The following is a 20,485-nucleotide window of genomic DNA, read 5'->3' on the forward strand; positions in this document are numbered from 1 at the left end:
ACTCATCATTTTAAAGAATGCTTTAATGCTAGCACACTTGGAATTAAAGCCTTTCAGTAAATACAGGAAGAAGTAACACAGGGGTTTGCAGATGGGTTTTATGGCTTCTTTTTAGGCTCAAAAGTTTTGATTAAAGCCGCTTTTTGAAACAAAGTACCACATGTAGCTGGTGGAAAAAGCACAGAAATACTTTAAGTAGTTGTCAATATGTTCATCTTTGAGTATTGCCAAATTTTCAAAAGCCTAGTTCTTCCAAATTATACCATTCATACTTGAGTATTACATGCACACAGTAAAATTTTGCTTTGAATACATTTTGACCAACATTTCAAATCACAGATTGCAAGGTATCTTAAATGTCATATATGACTTGATCAGCATTTTTCTACATCCTCTTGGTGATAACTTTGGGAAAAAAAATTAGATCTTGCATTTTGTTTGCAAATACAGGAAACATATATTGTTGAGAAATCTCTCAAATTCAGAGGTCCTATTTGTTTAATGAAATATTCAGAACAGGTACAAGGTCAAAGAAACACTGTTCCTTAAAGAGCTTTCTTTCCAAGAAGTTTCTTTTAAACAGAAGCATTACTAAAGGAAAATGGATGACATCAAATTTTACTTTTCTAAGAGTTGTACCAGCTTTTCAACTTCTGTATGAGATTCATGTATGCAAGTATAACGCGATTTATATGCAGAACTTAGAATATATTTTCAACTCACTCATTTTGTAGCCAAATCAGTGTTAATTAAACAAGCTAATGTGTGAAAGTCTAGATAAAAGTTGCACCTGATAAAACCAAAACAGATGTTTTAACTTATAGTTTTAATATTGCAATCAAAGAAAATTCCAAATACTGTACAGTGAAGTGTAGTATAGTACACTATATACTGTTATAATACACTATTGTTACATTACAGATAAAAAAATCAAATATAATTAGTACAGCAATCACAAATAAAACAAACCAAACCTTGCTGGATAACAGCCAGTACTGTGAAGATGGTATAGCTTCTATGCTAATTTATTTTTAATTCAACATGTAAAGCACTTTTTAAAAAGATTTTTTTCTAAATATATACACTATTTTAATTCCTATTTATACAGTTTAAATAGCATTCCCTCCTAAAAGTGCACTCTTTCATTTCTTGGCAATAATCCTCATTGAACATAAAATATTTCTGAAAATACCACTCTTGTTTCAGCCTTTTATTGCTCAACCACAGGCATAAGGGCTCAGAGGGAATCCTGCATTCTAAAGATCTTAAGCAACTTCTTCATGAAGCTAAACTGATATCCACAAGCAAAACAAAGAAACCACTCACTGTTGTGGTTAACAAAAGGATCAACTTCGTATTCGTATTCATATTATTATTTTACAAAAGCATGTAGATTCTGATTTTTGAAAATGGGAGCCAAACAAATGTAGAGATAACAGTGGCATCTTCTTAAATCATTCATTTTCCATACAACTCAGACCGAGCATCACTCTCCCAATTGTAAGCATACTGTGAATTTTATTACCTGGCATTTTCAGTGCACTGAAAAAGTAGCAAGCAACTCTGCTAACCCTGTGACAGTGACAACATTCTCTACCTTATCTAAGACTGTAAATAAAGTATTTTGGTCTTGAAAGTATGCCTGCTGCACAGGGCTGTCAGCACACAGCCCTGTGGCACTGTGCCTCTGCCTCTGCTGGAGTGTTCTGTCGGAGGCAATGTCTAGCTCACACTTTGTAGCCAGCAAGACTAGTAAACTATATGGGACTCACAAAGCCAACAGTGCCCATTGCAGTTTTGTGACTACAACAAGGAAGACATCCCAAATGTATTTCTTTGATTTCATTTGGAAAAAAAAAAAAAAAGAGAAACTGCACTATCAAAAATTCAACCATACTAAGCAGCCAGCCATTTGAAGTAGTAAGTGTCTTACATTTTCCTGGAAAACTGATCTGTTCTCCTGAGGTTTCCCATATGCTCATCAGCAATCAAGTTCATTTCCCTTTTTATTTTCATAAGAGGCCTGGATTTTCAGTAACATCTTTCCTTTAGGTTATATGTACTAAGCCATAGTAAAGTTTAGGATTTTCTAATAATGTGTCTTCTTTGACACAAGATACAGTGTAGAAGGTGGTTGGTCTTTAGACAAGAAAGGAATCCAGGTGGGTACTCAAAGAGAATTTAGAACCACAGCCTCTTTCCACAGGCAATTCAGTAACAGGAATTTGGGTTGGTTGCTTTTATTTTTTGAGAAAAGGGCACCCTTCTTGACATTTGAGAAGTCCTACTGACACATCTCCTCGTCCAGAATGAGTCAACGTCTTCCTTGCCCACATATCCCATCACCATTTTCCTGACTAACAGGGAAATCTAACAAGCACACGGGTGCTCCTAAGACAGGCACACAGATTTGTCTCAACTTACATTTGCACCCACTGCTAACAATCAAATGAAACATCTGTTCCAACTTGCACTTTGGTGTTCTTTATTTCACTTCTCCTGTACAGTCACACATCTCACCGGCATGTAGATGAAGTTTAGCTTCACTTCAGAGTATCAAAAGCCATCTTTCTCAAAACCACTGATATTAAACGCATGGGAAAGCCACATGAAATAAGAACACTGCAAAGAAACATGCACAATCCTGCTTTACACCAGAGGAACTCAGACCAGTGGATCTTGTGACTGACACCATTTTACCATTCCTTTGAGACCATCTTTTTCAGGAACTGGAGAGTTCTGAACTACACGACTCCAGTGGGCCCAAGACAATACTAAGGGTGAGTCAAATAGAGCTATTATCTGTTTCTACTTCTATTTAGTTAAGAAGAAAAATGTCAAATTACTGCTAAAATGGGAAGTGTGTCAAAACTAAACCAAGCCTTCCTCTTTACATAGTAAAAGGCACACAAACTTCTGTAGTCTTACCAGAATGGCATGAAAAAAGTAAGCATTTTTCACTGAACTAAGGACGATGTACAATAAATATTTCAATTTATTTCAGACTTAAAATTCTCTCATATACACTGCCCATAATTTTTTCAGCCAAGAAAAAATAACCTTTTCTAAAGAAAAGGTTAAAACTGTCAAAGTGATGGTTACTGGGTTTAAACTGCAAGAGATCCAGGACATTGCTCCCCCTCAACCTCTCCTGATTTAAACTCCTTCCCAGGAACATGCACTGATATACTTTTTGAAGCCTCACACTGTGACAAAGCACAAGCCTCTGCTCAACATTTTCTATACAGATGTAGCCCTCAGCCAGCTAGACTGATTCATGGGAGACTAAATGTTTTCAGAAGTCATGGCAGGCTTCCAGCTGCTGCATGTGCATCCTGTTTCTCACTGAATAAGCCCTGCCAGTTAATCAGTGCATCAGCAAGGTCAGTTCTGGTGAGCCAACTGCTTCATACATTCCAAGCTTCCAAATTGCTAACTTACTGGGTAGCAATTTGAGATCTTAACATTTTTCATTTATTTGTGAAAAGGTGTTCCTTAATTTTTACTTCTAAGTAGTGTACTAAATAATAAAGTATTTGTTCCATCTACATAAAAAGTTAACCAACAGAGGCATTTTAATTTACCTTGACAAAAGAGAGGGGCTATTACTTTAGTGACTTGCTTCATTTCAGTTTTACATACAAAAATAAATCCTTCCTCATGGGACATTTTATCATGCTAACGGTTAGAACTGTTTAAGTGACTAGAAATGTAAAAAGTGAGGAGACTTTTCTGAATACAAACATATACAACACAAACCACATTAGTGAACTGGTAAAAACCCACATGTGCACAAACACAGACTTCAGTATTTAAATGCTGTTAATTAATTTGAAGCTGTATTTAACATCTTTCATCCATTCAATGTTATTTTACCATGAGAGGAAGCAACAATAGTGCATTTAAATATGACTATGAAGATAGGAAGCAAAGTGCAGTATCAGAAACACATTCCATCCTTAGGGAGCAAGCACAGTGGCTGCTTCTTAAAAACTAGCACTACAGGTCTGATGAACACACTACTTAAGTGGATACCAGTTATATTATCACTGATGCAGGGAAATCTGCATCACAAACTGAAGTGAGGCTGAGAGAGGTGGGTAGTCTTTATGGACACTGAAACAGCATGTATTCCTTGTTCCCACAGAGTAAACACTGAGCTTCTAAAAGCTCAATTATCCCCAAACACTTTAGGATAATGTAGAGTAATGTTAGAGTAATTTCCTTTCAATAAATTCTTAATTTGCTCTTAAGAGGACAGCTGTTATTTAATTTTTGCCATTTCCAACCAATGCTAGTAATCAAAGTATTTTAAAAGAAATGGATTTGCTGTTTGTTGTTTATTGAAATTGCCAACTTCTCTCCTGTAATTGTCTTAAAAGTTGCACAACACTTGACTACCTCGGTATTTGGGAGGAAATAAAGATGTGCTATCACTTACTAACAGAGCACCAAAATGGTTGTGTTGGCTCAGACAGCCATGCATAACCACACCACATTCACTTTATCTTCATCATATGCTAAGTAGCCTTTTTACTAACTTTCTTAAACTGACAATATGGAGAAATTAGTTTGCTAAAGTCACACACATTCCAAGATTTCTGAGAGGCGTAAACAGCTGTATGAATGAAAAAGTTATTAAACTGGAGAAAGTGCCAGCACAATGTAATTAAAAGTACTGTATATGCTACATTATCAAATTTAGCAGGCATTTAGTTTCAGTTGCTTTTTGAAATGTATGTATAATTCGTGTTTATAGTGTATTTCTGACTGCATTAAGTACCTGGGACAGAATTAACTTTGTCAAATTTCTAGTTTTGCCTGTTCTAGCCTTTCCAGAAACCTTAAACTAGCATGGTAGGAACCTTGCATGGGCTTAAATTTTAAGACTTTTAAGGAATTAAAAATTACAAAGAATTTTCAAGAACCCACATGTACAGCAGATATTCATCTCAGTGCATTTCCTAATAACTAATTTACAGGTAACAGAGCCAGCCTGGGCAGCAGTATGGTAATATTGAAAGCTATTGCCAATCACACGCTTATCATGCACTGAATAAGATGATATAATCTTTGACATACATACAAGATTTAATAACTAATCACTTTGTGTGGCCCAGCCAATAAACATTACATTTGAACAGTAATTTCTTCTACCCTTATTAGATTTTAACCTATCAAGAGTGATCCATTGGCTCAGTTGCATTAGTGATTCCTGCATCTTGACTATCCATCTCCTCAAGCTCCTCAACAGAATTTCCCTTTTGTGCTTTAGACCTCGCAGGGAATGTTGTTCCCACAGAATTCACCATGTTACCATCAGTTGATTCGGTATTCAAGTGTTCAGTACCACCTGGTGCAGAAAATGATTCGGGTAAGCCAGCCTGAAAGCTCCCAGCTTTAGCAGTTGAACTCACTGCCTCTACTTTTCTTTGAGATACATCAACTGATGCTGACTGCTCTGTATTCTGATCCCGCAAATGTCTATCCATTGAAGCCTGAATAGAAGAGACCATTTCCTGCAACTTTTTTCTCTGTGCCTCAATCAGAGTGGGGTCAAGCTGCCTGCTGTCTCTCATTGTCACAACTCCCGGAGCAATTCGGATAAGCTCACTGTTACCAGAAGCAGCTGTGAATACAGAAGGCTCAATTTTAGCGGAAGGACTGAAGTCTGTTTCTGTGCTATGCTTTCTTAAAAGTGGTGTTTCCCTGGCCCTTTGATCATGTTGTTGACTACTAGATGCAGTTCCTAGGGAATGGCCCTTTCCTTGAAATGCAGTTACATTATGTAGTTGTTCAGATTTCTTTTTCACTACTCCACCACTACCCAGCTTCAGCATTCCGTGCGAAGGACTCGCTTCCCTGCTTCTTGAAGTAGCTTCAGCTCGCACTTGGCTTAAGGCCTCTTTAACCAGCTCTTCAACGTCAGGACCAATTGGAAAGTGCCCAGCAGCATCCACACACAGCTCTAATCTGTCTTCTGCTGCATTGTACACAAAGTTTTTACCAGGCAGATGTGGAAAAGTGCAGTGCTTGCCATCAGCCAAACCTATAAAGATAGAAAAAGTTATTCAAAGTGCTAACGTATTTTAAGGCATGCTCTGAACACACAGTAATTATTGTATTTAAATTTACTGAACCAAGTATGTAAAAAAACCCCACACTGAAAGTTATTACCTAAGACAACAGAAGTTAAAGAAATAGAATATGCCTGCAGTAACACAAACCAAGCCAAACCCCATCACTACCACCATCCCACATTCCCACCCAAAACAAGACAAAATCAACCAAACAAACACCAAAACCAGAAAACTGCCAAGGAGCACATTTCAAAACACTATCTGTAGAAGTACTATCTAAGACCACTTCCATACTAGTCAGAACTGTAGTAGGATTTCAGGGTGTGTAACAATTGCTAAGCCTGAGGAATTTCAAATTTGGTATTTTGTCTTTTTCTCAGAGAGGAAGTGTTGCTAGATAAACAAAAGTGTTTCAAGCTATGTTGAGTAGTCCTGGAGATTATAACTATTAACCTTTACAGAACAAACATAAGGCATAATATTTTTGATCTGCTGTTTGTTTCATTGTCCCACTTACAATTTGACCAATCTGTAAAAACAGAAAGTTCACTACATAATTTTAAGTTCTGAAGATTCTATGTGTCAAAAATGGACAACATTCATTTTTAACAGTTTATCATCATAAACCACAAAATAACTCTTTCAACTCCGTCCCATACAGGCTGTGGTAAAGCAATAAGGTATCACTTCAGTGATGATGGCTTCCTGTGAGTTAAAAGCTATCTGCAGATGAAAACTTGGCTGCAACCACTCTCTTCACTTGAGTTCCATAGCTGTGCAAGGAGAGCTACAATGAAAACAACACTGTTTAAAAGGTGCCAGGAGTAGGTAAATTATTGGGATTTTTCCTCACATTCTTAAAATTCTTGAAGAAAACCATCAGAAATTATTCAGAAGGGAAGAAACACATCAACTAAATTCGATTTCTGTGTTATCAATACAGTGCACTCAAAATTAGTATTATGGGCATCAATGAAAAAGGTCATTCAATAATTTGAAATGTTATTGAACTGTTTTCATACTGATGAACTAACTGACCAGTCTCACTCATCCACCACAGCTTCTGATTTGCACTTGCACAGTTGCAGAGATCTACAAATAGGATTTTATTTCAAGAGCTTCAGACATGAAGCTCCTTCTCTATATATTCATGGAAGCCAATAACAAAACAGCCAAAACACAGAACAAGATTTACCCTCGAACACCTACCTGTCTAACTCAGCCTGAAGAACATATTTTAAGTACATAATTTACCAGGTCATTTGCAAAGAGGGAGCTGTAACAATTCCTGTGATAGAGCAAAACTGCCTCTGAAACTGCAATTCTGAAATCTCAAAGAACTTAAACAATATCTATTAAATCAAACTTCAACTGATTAACAGTACCTACACTTGATAAAAAGCTTTGTTCCAAAGGTCCAGGACAATAGCTGCATTATTACATTAGCTAAAATATTAAAAATAGGTAAGGGGCTTCTTTAAGTGGAAAGATTAGTCAGATCATTGCACACTGGAATTGTAGTAGTGTGTTAATGTTGAAATAGAAATTCTACCTACCAAGGTAGTGTAAAACACCTGCATACGTAGAAATGGTCACATACAGACTGTCATCTCCCACAGCCTTATTGCTTACCTTGTCAGTTGGCAAAAATTACTTGTAAGTCAGACATTTTCTGTACGTTAATGACCAGCTGGGTTATAAATCCCATGGATTCATTTCAAGTTCTCAGCTCTGGCTAATTATCAATTGGTCAAAAATGCCCTTTCCAGCAGGCAATGTATGAGCTATAATTCACTTGCCACAAACATCACAGCAGTCTTTACAAGCACAGTAAAAGAAATAATACTAAAAGGAAACAGATCTGCTATAAGACATTTGCACACTAATTCTATTATCTAGGCTAATAATTGAGTGAGAGGTGGTGGGATTGAATATACCATCCATTTTAATTACTGCAAAGAGAACAGAAATTACATGGTAAAATACCTGTTTCCAGAAATAAGTAAGATAAAGTTAAGGTTGAAAAAACTGCCAAAGAACAAATTGGACAGTAAGAAAGAAGTAAAGGAATCATTACAATAGATGAAACCACAAGAGCTAAACTATGAATGTAAAAATTTCAACAAGAAAATAAACTTTAAAGGAGAGAAAATAATTGATTGGTACTTTCTTCTCTAAAGAAACATATACTATTCTTTGTAGGCAGTATTTGTGAAAAAAATAAAATATACTCTAACTACTTGCTTGGTTATTCTACATAGAGCCCAAGATGTGATATTCATCAATGGAAGAAGGAGATGGATAGCTTTGCTTTTGAACCACCACCTTACGAATATAAAAGACAAATTTAATCAACCTTTTAAATTTAAAACTTGCAGCAAAATATCTAACAAGAAGCACACTAGAAAGATAAACTCCTTCTAGTAACTGTTTTAAAGTATAACAGCAACAGGTCCCATGTTTTTCTCTTTATTTGATCTTTACGGGGGAAAAGAATTTTTTTTAAAAACTTATTAACTTATTTTGGTCATTCTGTCACCAAAAAAAAAATTGTTTGTACAATTCAGGAAGCAAAAAATTCAGAAAATAAGAGGTTTAAGTTCAAAGAAGTGGGCTTAGGGAGACTGCCTAGTCTTAGGCTCTCTGAGGGAGCATAAGAAGTTCCACAATATTATAAGAATGAAAAGGTACCAGACTAATAAAATAAAATAAAAATACATTTATGCTTACAAGTGATTCAATACCAATTTACAGTTTGCAGGATCTGAAAACAGAGGAAGGGATAAACAAAAACCCCAGAAATACCTGTTGTTTTCTTCATTATGCTGTAGAATACTCCACCCTGCTGAAACAACTGAGGAAGCCCCTTTGCGTAAGACCAAACATCTTCTCCTGTAAAAATCAAACACAACCATTAGAATTAAACAGTCATATTTTAATATTATAGACAATGGCTGAAAATGTAACTCCTTGAATCAAAAGCTGAGTCCTCACTCTCTCCTATGCAATTAAGAATTTGAATTTTTACTGCAAATTCACAGAACAGGAGCTCAAGACCTTGAGAAACTTTCAGAAAAACATACTACTGTCTGCAGTCAAATATCCTACATGTTCTAGTACAAAGGTTCCTAAATTTGATTTGATCCAAATTTGCAGCTCCTGGTTCTTTGCCAGGCCCTAAACACCAGTCTCCATTCCCTTCCTACCCACCTTTTCTACATTAAACTAGGAAATTACTAACATACTTTGAAAAGTCAAGCACATACCCTTGCTCATTAAAACCTTAATTCTATATCTCTACACCTTCTCAAAAATCAGAGATCAATTTCACAGCTGCCACAGAGCAGACTTCATACTGCAGCTGAGACACAAATGTCCACATAGGCAGCTGCATAGAGGCTGTGTCTGTACCTTGCTTTTCTTAAGAGTTAGAAACAAAACATCAACAATGAGGCCCCAGCAGCCCTGTGTAACTGGCATTTTTCAAAGATGCCAAAAATGGCATTCAAATGCGATAACTTTAAATGATGCTGAGAGAAAAAAGGAAAAAAAACCCAACCTAGACTATATAAGGAGAGGAATACAAGGAACAGAAAAACTGGTTTACAGTGACAGAGTATCAGTGACCTAATAGAACCTGCTCAATCAGTTCAGATCTGCATTTTTGTCTATACCCATTTCCTTATTTTGTTAACCACTTACCTGCTTCAGAGAAGTGATATGTAATGCAGCTGTCAAAGTAGTGCAAATGGAAAGTACTGATAAATTCCATTCTCCTGATGCAGAAGCAACTACTGTGCATACACATTTTCAGAAAAAAATTGCTTTTCCCACTTTACATCAAACATTTAGGGAACATACTGAGGTATTTTAAATAGAGCTTGCCCCCTTCTTTAGAAAATGAAATCTCAATAACCATATGTCTCAAATTTCTATTAAGATTGGAGAATGTAAATCTTCAACTAAAGTTAACTGGATGTACTAAATGCTTACAATAGAAATAGTTGGAATGTGTCAGGCTGCAAAATATTAGCCAGCAATATTTCTTTGCTTACTGCTGTAAGCAAAATAAAAGTAAAAAGCTATTTTTAATAGCTTCCACATGCTGAATATATGGCACATCTGAATTGTTCCTTTTATTTCTTTACGGCATGGTAACTGTGGCTATTTTCCTGTCCCACCTGCCTCAGGTGAGAAAATGTTTCACCCACATGACAGTGGCATTATATGCTACATCACACTTAAAAACCCTTCAAGCCACTCTCCAGCTTTCGTTTCCACTCCCTGACAGGCATGGGAGGCATGGGACTCTGTACGCTCCCCTGCTCATCTGTTCCCCCACCACAATTCTGTCACTCACCTCTCCTCTTCAGGCATTATTCAGGTCCCCATTCCCTTACAAAGGTACAGTGCACATTCATCATGTTCTGTCTTTAGACATTTTTAAAGAGAGGAGGCCTACACAATCCGATTAATTTTGAATGCATTCCCTCAAATCATATATGCTTGGGCTCACTGCATTCATTTGCACATCAAGCTCACAAATTTGGCCTTCACTTCCTAGCAAGAACATCCAGGTAGTAAACCAACTACTCTTCTTTCTTATTTTCCATGGTCTACTGAAGAAGGAGGTCTTGTGTTACTGCTACCTGCATCTTTATTCTCATTTACAATTTGAAATGCATATCCCTATACACAATAGCTCCAAAGCATCACTGCTGCAGCTCTTCTGAGTCTTCCTGATGGTTTAAACACTGCCCACAGGAATCAAAGTAACCCCTACACTGACACATAACAGAACACGGCTGTCAGTCCACCCAAGCCTACAGAGGCCACAGACAGCAGCCAAACAGTGGCTGACTCCATACTAAGGAAGGACTCCTTTACTGCTGCATCGAGCAACCCATTATTATTTGAAGGGCTCCCTTTCCTTCCACAAAGAAGAAGTCCAGTTTTAGACATTAGTGACATTTTCCAATCAAAGATTCCCTATTTGCTGCGGGCATGATTTTTAAAGCTTTGCACAAGGGAAGTACCACTGTTTAGTTAGCCTTTTATGCAACACTAACAAGGACTACATGCAGGAAAGCATGGAGAGCAAGGCTCACAAAACAAAAGCATCAGCCACTGAAAGAAATACAAACTAACCAGGTTGTTTTGACAGAGATCTCCCATTGGAAGATCAAAAAAACCCCACAACTGCAACTGGACTTCCCCAGATCAGAGGAACTGTGTGACTCAACTAAACTACATCTGAGGTTTGCAGTTTTGTTGTTAGTTGGGTTTTACCATTTGTTTTGGTTTTATTTGCCATGGCAGTGAGATGTTTATAGGTCACAAGTTAATTTGGATGATCATTTAGTTAGATTAAAAACTCCCTCAAGACACTACATTTGTCACAGAGATCATGTTCTCTGCATTGTTCCTACTCCAGTACACACTTCCTCAAACCAGACTCCAACTCCAGAACATTAAGGTATGACAACAAATCAAAACTATCCTACCCACAAATACGCCTCTTCTGCTGGTGTAGGTTAGTCTGCACCTGCTGCAAGCCCAAGACTGTCACTTCATACAGCAGAGAAAACACACAGAAGTGCAAAACAAATAAAAAACTCAGCTGATAAACACAGGTTTTAAAAACAAGCTGTTTAATTCCAAGAAAATCCTGGTACCAATTAATAAATTTAATTTAAACCTGGCTATTTTGATTTTTGTGTGCTGATGAATTCATCAATGAAAAACAAACCACTCAAAACAGATTCATCATACTTGGCTCACACGTATCCACAGTGCCTCTGCATGGACGTAATTAAATCTGTTTTAAAATATAACACTTTAAATATGTTAATGTAAAATTACAATTCCTTTAGTCTTTTCCCTATAGAGTTCTGTTTCTTGAGCTAAAAAAAGAAAAAGCTTTAGAAAAAATCATGCATAATATGTTAAATAGTCGAAAATCACAGTATCTAATTTCCCAGGGCTTATTTTTAAATTATATACAGAAAAATTAAAGAACACGATCTAAAATTCTAATAAGTTAACTAGCTGAGACCAGAAAAGAAAAATCTTAGTAGCCGAAATACAAAGAAGTATTTCAGCCTATAGGAGACTCTGTATGAAAGAAAAGCTTTTAAGCATCCAGAATGAACAGTTATGGATGTTTGAAGACACACTTTCACTAAAGACAATTGGGGAAAAGAAAAGGAAATTGTATCTGGCCCAGCAAGCTATTTCAACATCATCTCCTCCCTACACATTCTGATATGACTGTATTACAAGAGTCCTTTTAACAGAACAAAGTTATAAAAAGTTAAAAAGTTACAAAGCTAACTCTCAGAACTTTGCACCACAACTTTTAGCGGTACAGAAATGTCACTGGGAAACACTAAGGCTTCTTGTCCCAGAAAAGCTGAATATACCACCCTGAGGAACTGCCACCCCAAAACTTTTTAAAAAGTGCAAGGACTTAGGAAGCTTCTCAGAGTTTGTTAACCCATTGAAAAATCACAACTGTAAACAATCAGGCAACTGGATTTTTTTCTGCAAATATTTTTAAAGGAGAATGAAGACCCAGGGAGAAAAGTGATGATATAATTAATAATAGCATCTTATTCAGTAGCTGCATAAAGTTTTATAACTGGTTTATCCCTTGCTGCCACTTTTACTTCTATTAGTAATGCAAAATGGATGCAGTCAGAGAAGGGTGAGGTAAATTCTATTCTAACCTGTGCTCTGAAAGCAGAATCTAACAGCAGTGAGAGGCAAAGACAAAAATTGTTTCTTGCATACAAGATCAGCTCACAGTCTATGGATAAGTATCTGCAAAATGATACACCTTAATGCTGAAATAACTGAGACACTTTTAAAGCATGTTGAAGTTTTTTTAGGCAAAAGTAAATAACTATACTTTCAGCAGTATTTCCTTCAGAGAGGAAAGCACTCTTTTAAGTTTAATCTCAAAATTAAGACAACTTTTAAACCTAACCTTTTCTTGCACTTTGGAACTGGGGTGTAAATGTCAGTGTGACGAGGTGAGTAGTGATTCAGCACCTTGTCTTACAAGAGACACAGGAGAACACAATCACACTTGGAAAAGAATCAAAGTTCTGCTTGATGAACTTCTGACATACCACTGGTGATTACGTAATTGTTTCGTTTCTGAAACAATCACGTGCTTTAGCCACACCAAATCCCTCCAGCAAGAGGGAAGGCTCCCACAAAAAGAACCCAACCTGTAAACATGGTTCATAGAGCTGAATGTATGATAATTACTGTTCTACTTCCTGCCAGGAAGCAGCAAGAACTGTGAAACCTGATGAAGAAAGTACACAAACGAAGGTCCAGGTCTCCTGAGTTCAAAAAGGAAAATAAAAACCACAGGCACCTGAGAAAAGTCCTTTCATCTTGAATTATTAGAAGATTTACCTGACTGATAGTTTATAAGTATACCTTTTGAACCCTATGTCCACCTTTGGGATTCAGATCCACGTTTAGATTTATTTCAGAATGTAAGCAGAGGAGAAACTGAAACACAGTTTTCCACGTTCTTTAAAAAGACCAAATCTTCATTTAAAATTAGCAGATTAGCTAAGGAGACAATGTCATGTCGATTTGCTTAAACCAACACAACTCCCTATGGAGAGACATGCCAGGATTTCATCCTACTACTAAGGTGAAAATTTGGTCCTCAAACTTCCAATGAGCAGACACTCAGCATCCCCTTCTCACCTTTGCTATGAATTTTTTTCCTGAAACTTGAGGGAGATGTAGGAAAAAAGAGAGCATGTACCTCTCACACATACACTTCAGATGTGTGCCTAATGAGAGACAGGAAAAACCAGTGGAGAGCCAAGACAGCAGAGGCAATGCAACCACTTCTAACCAGCAATTTTTAAAAGAGGACTTTATAGCAAAGAAAGAACTATCTCATATACCTCATATATGCATTTTTAAAAGTCACTGACAGCATGTTAAATGCACTTCTAAGAAAGGAACTAATCTTCTCCATCATTACAGAATAGAAAAAAAAATGTATGTATGTAACTACAGTTTGAAAAAATGTTATCTTCTACTTAAAAACACCATTTCAAAGTATAACACGAAGTCAGCCTTACCCATGAGTGTTGCCAGAAGACAGAGCGAATACATCTCCTTATCCACTTGCTCTTGTAGATCCTTTGATGAGATTTTACTGGTCACAGCAACGTCTTCATGCTTCACAGCATGGGCTGAGTGCGCTGAGGCAGCCTGCCTGCCTTCCTCCTTACCCTTCAGGATTTCTATGGCAATCCTGTCACCATGCTGCAAAGGAACGGGCTCGTTTTCCATGCCTTCTTTGGGAGGCAGAAGCTCTTTCGGAGGAAAGCCATAGCGAATACATTGCAAATAGGGAGGAATATTAAATTCTCTCGCTATGCCTTCCTGCAGTTCCAAGAAGGTGGTGGTGCACTTCAGGGTAAGCATCGACTGCCTCCCATCATTGGTGGTTATTCGAATTTTCTTTTCTTTTGTGGATGTTGGAGAATATGGGGTTTTTGTTGGTGTAGCAGGTGCAGATGATGGCCCCTCACGAACAGCCCCAGGAGAAGCAGTCCTGGGTTGTCCTTTATGCTCTTGTTTCAATTTTTCACTTTTCCGTTTCTGCATTACAGAAGCTTGGTCCGCAATGTTCTGCTGAATAGTTCTTTCAGCTTTGCTCATATTCAACTCCTCCTTGTGCAAAGTTTTTGTCTTCTGTCCAGTCAAAATAATTTTGGTTGGAAGTTGCGACTCTAACTCTTGTCCTTGCTGTACATCATCAGCTCTTTGGGCATGAGCACCATCGATATTTACAGGGGTATAGTCATCGGGGTTCTTTTTGGCAGTTTGATGCAATATTGTGTTGACAACTTTCTGAACAAGAATCTCACTACCAAATTCACCAGGGAAGTGCTTGGTAACAAGTTTCATGGCGACATCATACACATTACTGTTCAGAGATGTGTCACTTTCGTACTGGAACCAGTAGACCGTCTCTCTCACTACTCTTCCACCCCACTCTAGAGTAATAGGAAAAGCTTCAGGCAGATTGTCATATTCTTTACCTTCCCAGTAGTGCTTGAATCCACAGCCACATTTGCCACCTGTAGACCTAGTATTAGTTCTGTCTCCATCAATATATGAAACAGACCCATCTTCTCTGACGCGACGCATTAAGTTACCATGACACCAGTTACAAACAGTCAAATTGCTCAGGCCATAGTCTGGTACCAGCACATCCTTCGCAGGGTTGTAAGAACACACCAAACTGTTCAGGGGAAAACTGTAATTTTTGTCGGGCCTTAGCTGGCCATGGGTGCTTTTTGCCAGGTTATACAGCTTCCCCCCGGGAGCCAGCCACTCTGGGGGAACGTGATGCTCTGAAAGGGCCCCGCAGATGAGGCACCTGTGAAGGCGGTTGTCCATCACTGCTTTTTTGGCAGCTGCAGTGACCTCTTCAGGCTGGACCCCTATTACACCAGTCCTTCTGTAGAAATACTGATGCACATCAGCTACAAGACTGGGGTGGATACCGTGTTTGCTCATGAAAACCTCCTCCATTGCAGCAACGAGCCTCATCAAGTACTTGTCCTGCAAACTTCTGTCTCCTCCAATGATGCAACCACCGTCCTCCTCTAACATGATGTACTTTTTGATGAGGTCTTGAGGAACTCCCCAGGCTTTAGGAAGTAGCTTTCTAGGCAGCTTAGGTAAAGCAGCACCTTTTATTCCAACGAGAGGAATATAATGGTTACGTCCTGAGCTACTCCATGCAATGCAGATCGGCTTGTTCAACATGCCATCTTTTCCCATGCATTTTTCCAGGGGTATCAGACCAGGGAGGAACGTCGCTGAATAATCTCCAGAGCTTCGCATTCCACTCAAGGAGTCTAACAGGATAATAGGCCGATGAAGCACATTGGCCAGACCAAAGATGTGAATATTCCTAAGGCCCATTGGCACACCTTCTGGAGGAACAAACAAAGGGTCACATTCATTGATAATGTCCTCCCACTCTGCCGCATCGATAAAGTCGTGGAAAAGTGCCTTGTAGTGACTCAGATTCTCCTCAAAATGCTTCTTTAGATTCTCTCGCAAAGCATGCCAGAAGAGTTCCCTGCCAACCAGCGCCCGCGAGACTGCGTGGACAAGGCAGTGGCCATCTCCATCCACGTGGACAGGGATGAGGCACTCTTGACTGTTGTTGGCCTTCTTTATGTCTTCCAGGGTGTCATGCAGGTAAATGAGGCTGCCGGAGCGGTCCTTCCCATAACCGATGGTTTCAACGTGCTCCGGCTCGATGAGGAAAGCGCGGTCGCCCAGGAGGGAGCAGTCGAAGATGTCTCCCTGGTTCATCTCCGTGAGGAGCTTGGCTTTGCCAGTCTGCTTGTCCATCCCGTAGCGGGCCAGGATGGGGGCCAGGAGCTTGCAGTGATAGTTGGAGAGGCCCATGACTTTGACGAGCTCGGTGTTCCTGCGGGGCGGGCCGGCGCCGCTGACGCCCAGCAGCGCGTTCCGCAGCAGGTTGTGCAGCACCAGGTCGGGGTCCGTCACCTCCTCCACGGCCAGCAGCTGCCGCTGCTCGTGGCGCCGCCCGCAGTCCGTGCACTCGATGCTGCCGCTGCCCTGCGGCCCGTGCGCCGGGAAGAACAGCCGCGCCTGGCATTTGGGGTCGGGGCAGGTGCCCGAGAAGATGCGCCGGTCCCGCTTCTTGGAGGCGGCCGGAGGCGGCGGCTGCGGCTGCTGCTGAGGGGACGGCGGCGGCGGCGGCGGCGGCTGCTGGGGCTGGGACATCGCTCCGCTCTGCCCGGGCTTCACCCGCACCCGCTGCTCCGCCGCCCTCACAAGCGCATCCCCTGTGCGCCGGACAACGACCGCCGCCCCTCAGCCGCCCGGTGCCACCCGAGCACGGAGCGCCCCCCGCCGCCCCCCGCCCAACGCGGAAGCGCCGCCACTCTCACCGCCCCTCGGCCGCCTCAGTGCCCGCAGCGCCGCGGCCTCGCGCACTTCCACGCCGGCGGCGCACGCGCGGCGCCGCGGGAGCGGCCGGGAGCGGTAGTGCCGCCCGCCGCGGCAGCCCGGCGTGGGGAAGGGAGGGGGCCGGCGCGAGGACTACAGGGACCGCGAGGCCGTGCGGCGCAGGGGGGCGGGAGGGGCGAGCCCTCGCGGGAATGCTGGGAAGTGTAGTCGGAGGTGGGTGGGCCGGGAGGGGCGCGCGGGGCGCTCGGCGGCGCCTGTTGCGCTTCCTGGGCACGCGGGGGGACGGGCGCGGGTCTGAGGGGATATCCCATGTGTGCATCCCTCCTGTGTCCTCCCCGGGTGTTGGATCTGAGGTGACACCCCACGTGTAACATCCCTCCTGTGTCCCCTCGCCCCCCGCCTGCAGGGGCGGGTCTGGGTCTGAGGGGACGCCCCGAGTGTACTCTCCCCCTCTGTCCCCATCGGGTGTTAGATCTGAGCTGACACCCCACGTGTACATCCCTCCTGTGTCCCCTCGCCCCCTGGCATGAGCACGGAGATGAGGCTCCCTCCCGTGTCTCCTGTGCCCCTGGACAGGCTCCGGGGGCAGAGGCGGCTCAGTCCCAACAGGTTGCCGCCGGCAGGAGGCTGCTACAAAGAGTCAGGGCAGGAGGCTGGCTCCAGCCTGCCCTTCAGCAGTGCTGCACAGAGGGCTCTGAGTGCCTGGGGATGACCCCGACGGATTCCTGGGCACGGAGGTTTTCTAACGGCCCCGCAAACAGCACCTCCTGCCAGGCAGGATCCCCTGCGGGCTTGGGCACACGAGCTCTGACCCCAACCTGTGCCCCACAGCCGCCGCAGCCAGGCCCAGGCTGTGCCTGCCCTTTGAGCTCCACGGGCTTCCTGGAGCTCAACACACCCCCGTCGGGGTTTCGTTTCCCGAGAAGCTACGCCGGGCTGCTTCTCCGGGAGGTGTGATATCTGAGCGGAGGTGTTCCCCAGCTGCCGGCTGCTGATAGCGACAAAACAAGGCACAAGGAGACGCGAGAGCACGTCGTTAACACGAGTGATCCCTCCAGCTGGTGCTACGTAAGGAGATAATGAGGGAACGGAGCTGGCACTTAACGTTATCTCCAGTGACCGTCTGAAATTATTCTTTTCAGAAATGAAATAGGATAATGTTCACAACTTCCAACCTAATTACAGCGGGCTGGCAGTGTATGCATGCGGAGAGCTCAAGGAGGGTTGCTGTCAGCAAACAGTGGGGTTAAGTTCTCTGAAAGCTATTCCAGATAGAGATTTATCCTTTAATAAAGGAAAACTGAAGCTGAACTTTTGGAGGACAAGGTGGGACCTCACGGGATATTGCCAAGTTCTAGAGTGACCCAGCCTACAGATATAAGGGCAAAAAAAATTACCACTTCCTCCCTCCTACGTCATCCTGGTTCTACCAAACAAATGCCTGACATTTATATCCCAAGGCCTTACCTATTCTAGAGTCACCCAAATGATCAAAAATTAGAATAAAAATCATAGAGAATGTATTGTGCTTGTATTTTCCAAGACAAAGGGCATGTTACATTTTCATTAACCTAAGCAAATAATTTATGCATATGACAAATTAAAAAGATTCAGATGATTAATACATGCAGAAAAATTCTGTTTCTGTGCTTTATCACAGGCTTAAGGAAAAAAATGGCTCCAGGCCTGGCCCCGTGACAGACTGAGCACTGCCACCTTCCAGTGACAGCAGCTTAGCTGTGCATGCTCATTCCCTTTTGGTTTCAGTAATTTGTCAAGCGTAGAAAATGTGTGTGTGTGTGTGTGTGTGTGTGTGTGTGTGTGTGTATGCATTCCACAGCATAATCTTTTATCTGATCTTTCAAAATATATGGCAGATTTGAAGAGGACAAGGTGAAAATTATGAGACAGATATTCATTCTTGGCTGCTACTAATTCTTTTTTATGTGTATGACAGTAAGGTAGCAGCATCACCAGCTCCATAATCCTGCCAATGTGCCTTGCACTTGGGGATAAATCAGCAGTCTGTGCCCATTCATTCTGTAGCCTTCCCTTCATAAGTAGCGGGGACGCAGTAAAAATGCAAATAGGGAAGGCTCTGTCCTCTGTGAAACTGTGGCAGCTACTGAGAATGGGCACCATTCAGGGCATCGGCCGGTGACAATCCTGTGCTGACTCGTCCTGTGATTTGAAGAAATTTTTCTGTAAAGAAATTTTCTGTCAAAGAATTTTTCTGTAACATCGTGGCCTCTGAAGCAATCCATTTCTTTGCAGGTGGGAAATAAACACCTCTGTTGTTGTTTGATAGTACTTTGCAGTAAATAATAGGGAGCACCCTGGTGAAATAATTCGCTTTTACTGTCAAAGCCAATGGAACTTATGATATTTTGTTTACTTCTCTAGCCAGATGTTTTTATGAAAGCACTCTGACTGTAAAGTCAAAATTCTTTCTCCTTCCTATTCCCTACATTAATTTCACTGATAAATTATGTTCAATACAAGAATCTATCTTTTATGGTGACTTGACCCTAATTAACATGGATGTTTTCGATGAATGACATTTGCAAGTTTTCCAGCTATATGCAGACTTATCATCAAGATTGATCGCCCAAGCAATTTCCACAACAATAAACTTTCATTACAGAATCTTTGATAAAAATCACAATTCTCTGGCAAGGTAATAATTTATGCAAATTAAATGCATCTTTATTTACAAGCTTTATACACTGTATCTGGCAAACAGGATAAGGAACTTCTGTGTTATATCGCTGAATACAGATTATGCAAGTGACTAAATCTTTAAGCAGCCTTAAAGGAAATATAGTGTCTGCTACCTTAGTAGGTACCCTGCAGAAGTGTAGCAATGAGTTCTACCCAAGATCACAGCAAGAACCACACTGTTTTCACAGGGGAAACAACAACATCACAGTCAAGAAAGTAGGATTACTTTCACATCCACCACATACTTGAAGATCACACTCATTACAAAGTTAAATCTATTTATAATGGGTCAGAAGAGTGATTAATTGTCAGCAACAGGATATATCTGAACCCATGCCACTTTGTTGATGAGAACCAAGCACTGCCAGTCAAAATACTGGGCATTCATTTCAGGCTCATGATGCAAGATGTAAAAAGCTCAGTTTGATCTTCACCCAGTGCTACTCCCTCTCTTTTTTGTCATTCACCCTCAGGAAATAGGTCATTCCCAGGTCAAAGCAATTATTTCTCAGAGGGACTTGTTTCTTTGGAAGAGCAATGAGAAGTTTCCAGCTAAACAGAAACAAGAGGCTTGTGCATCATGCCAAAGATCAGATCACAATAAACTGGAGGATGTTCTATTTTGTCAAGAAGTGAAAGTTATTTTCAGCCTTCAGCTACACCTCAGCATGCTCTACAGAAAG

The 20,485-nt window shown here is 41.1% G+C and overlaps 1 protein-coding gene across 1 annotated transcript; it reads right to left on the reverse strand.

The window, feature by feature from the left end:
• Window positions 1–807: 807 nt before the first annotated feature.
• VCPIP1 (valosin containing protein interacting protein 1) lies at window positions 808–17,099 on the reverse strand. Its single transcript, XM_051770887.1, has 3 exons — window positions 14,198–17,099; window positions 8,886–8,972; window positions 808–6,049 (listed from the first exon to the last, which is right to left on the reverse strand). Exons 1-3 carry the CDS (start codon window positions 16,893–16,895, stop codon window positions 5,178–5,180), a joined length of 3,657 nt encoding a protein of 1,218 aa, XP_051626847.1. The 5' UTR covers window positions 16,896–17,099; the 3' UTR covers window positions 808–5,177.
• Between the last annotated feature and the right edge of the window lie 3,386 nt (window positions 17,100–20,485).

Source organism: Manacus candei, unplaced genomic scaffold, assembly GCF_025592945.1.
Source record: "Manacus candei isolate 608988 ecotype Guabito, Panama unplaced genomic scaffold, ASM2559294v1 h1tg000008l, whole genome shotgun sequence".
In the NCBI taxonomy this organism is placed as follows: domain Eukaryota; kingdom Metazoa; phylum Chordata; class Aves; order Passeriformes; family Pipridae; genus Manacus; species Manacus candei.

Bases quoted from the DNA above. Each gene is read 5' to 3' on its own strand.
- VCPIP1 (XM_051770887.1), bottom strand. From the start codon at position 16,895: ATGTCCCAGCCCCAGCAGCCGCCGCCGCCGCCGCCGCCGTCCCCTCAG. The intron at 8,973-14,197 runs GTAAGGCTGACT...TGATTTTTACAG, and splicing joins TCTTCTGGCAACACTCATGG to GAGAAGATGTTTGGTCTTAC. The intron at 6,050-8,885 runs GTATTTCTGGGG...CTATCTTTATAG, and splicing joins CATAATGAAGAAAACAACAG to GTTTGGCTGATGGCAAGCAC.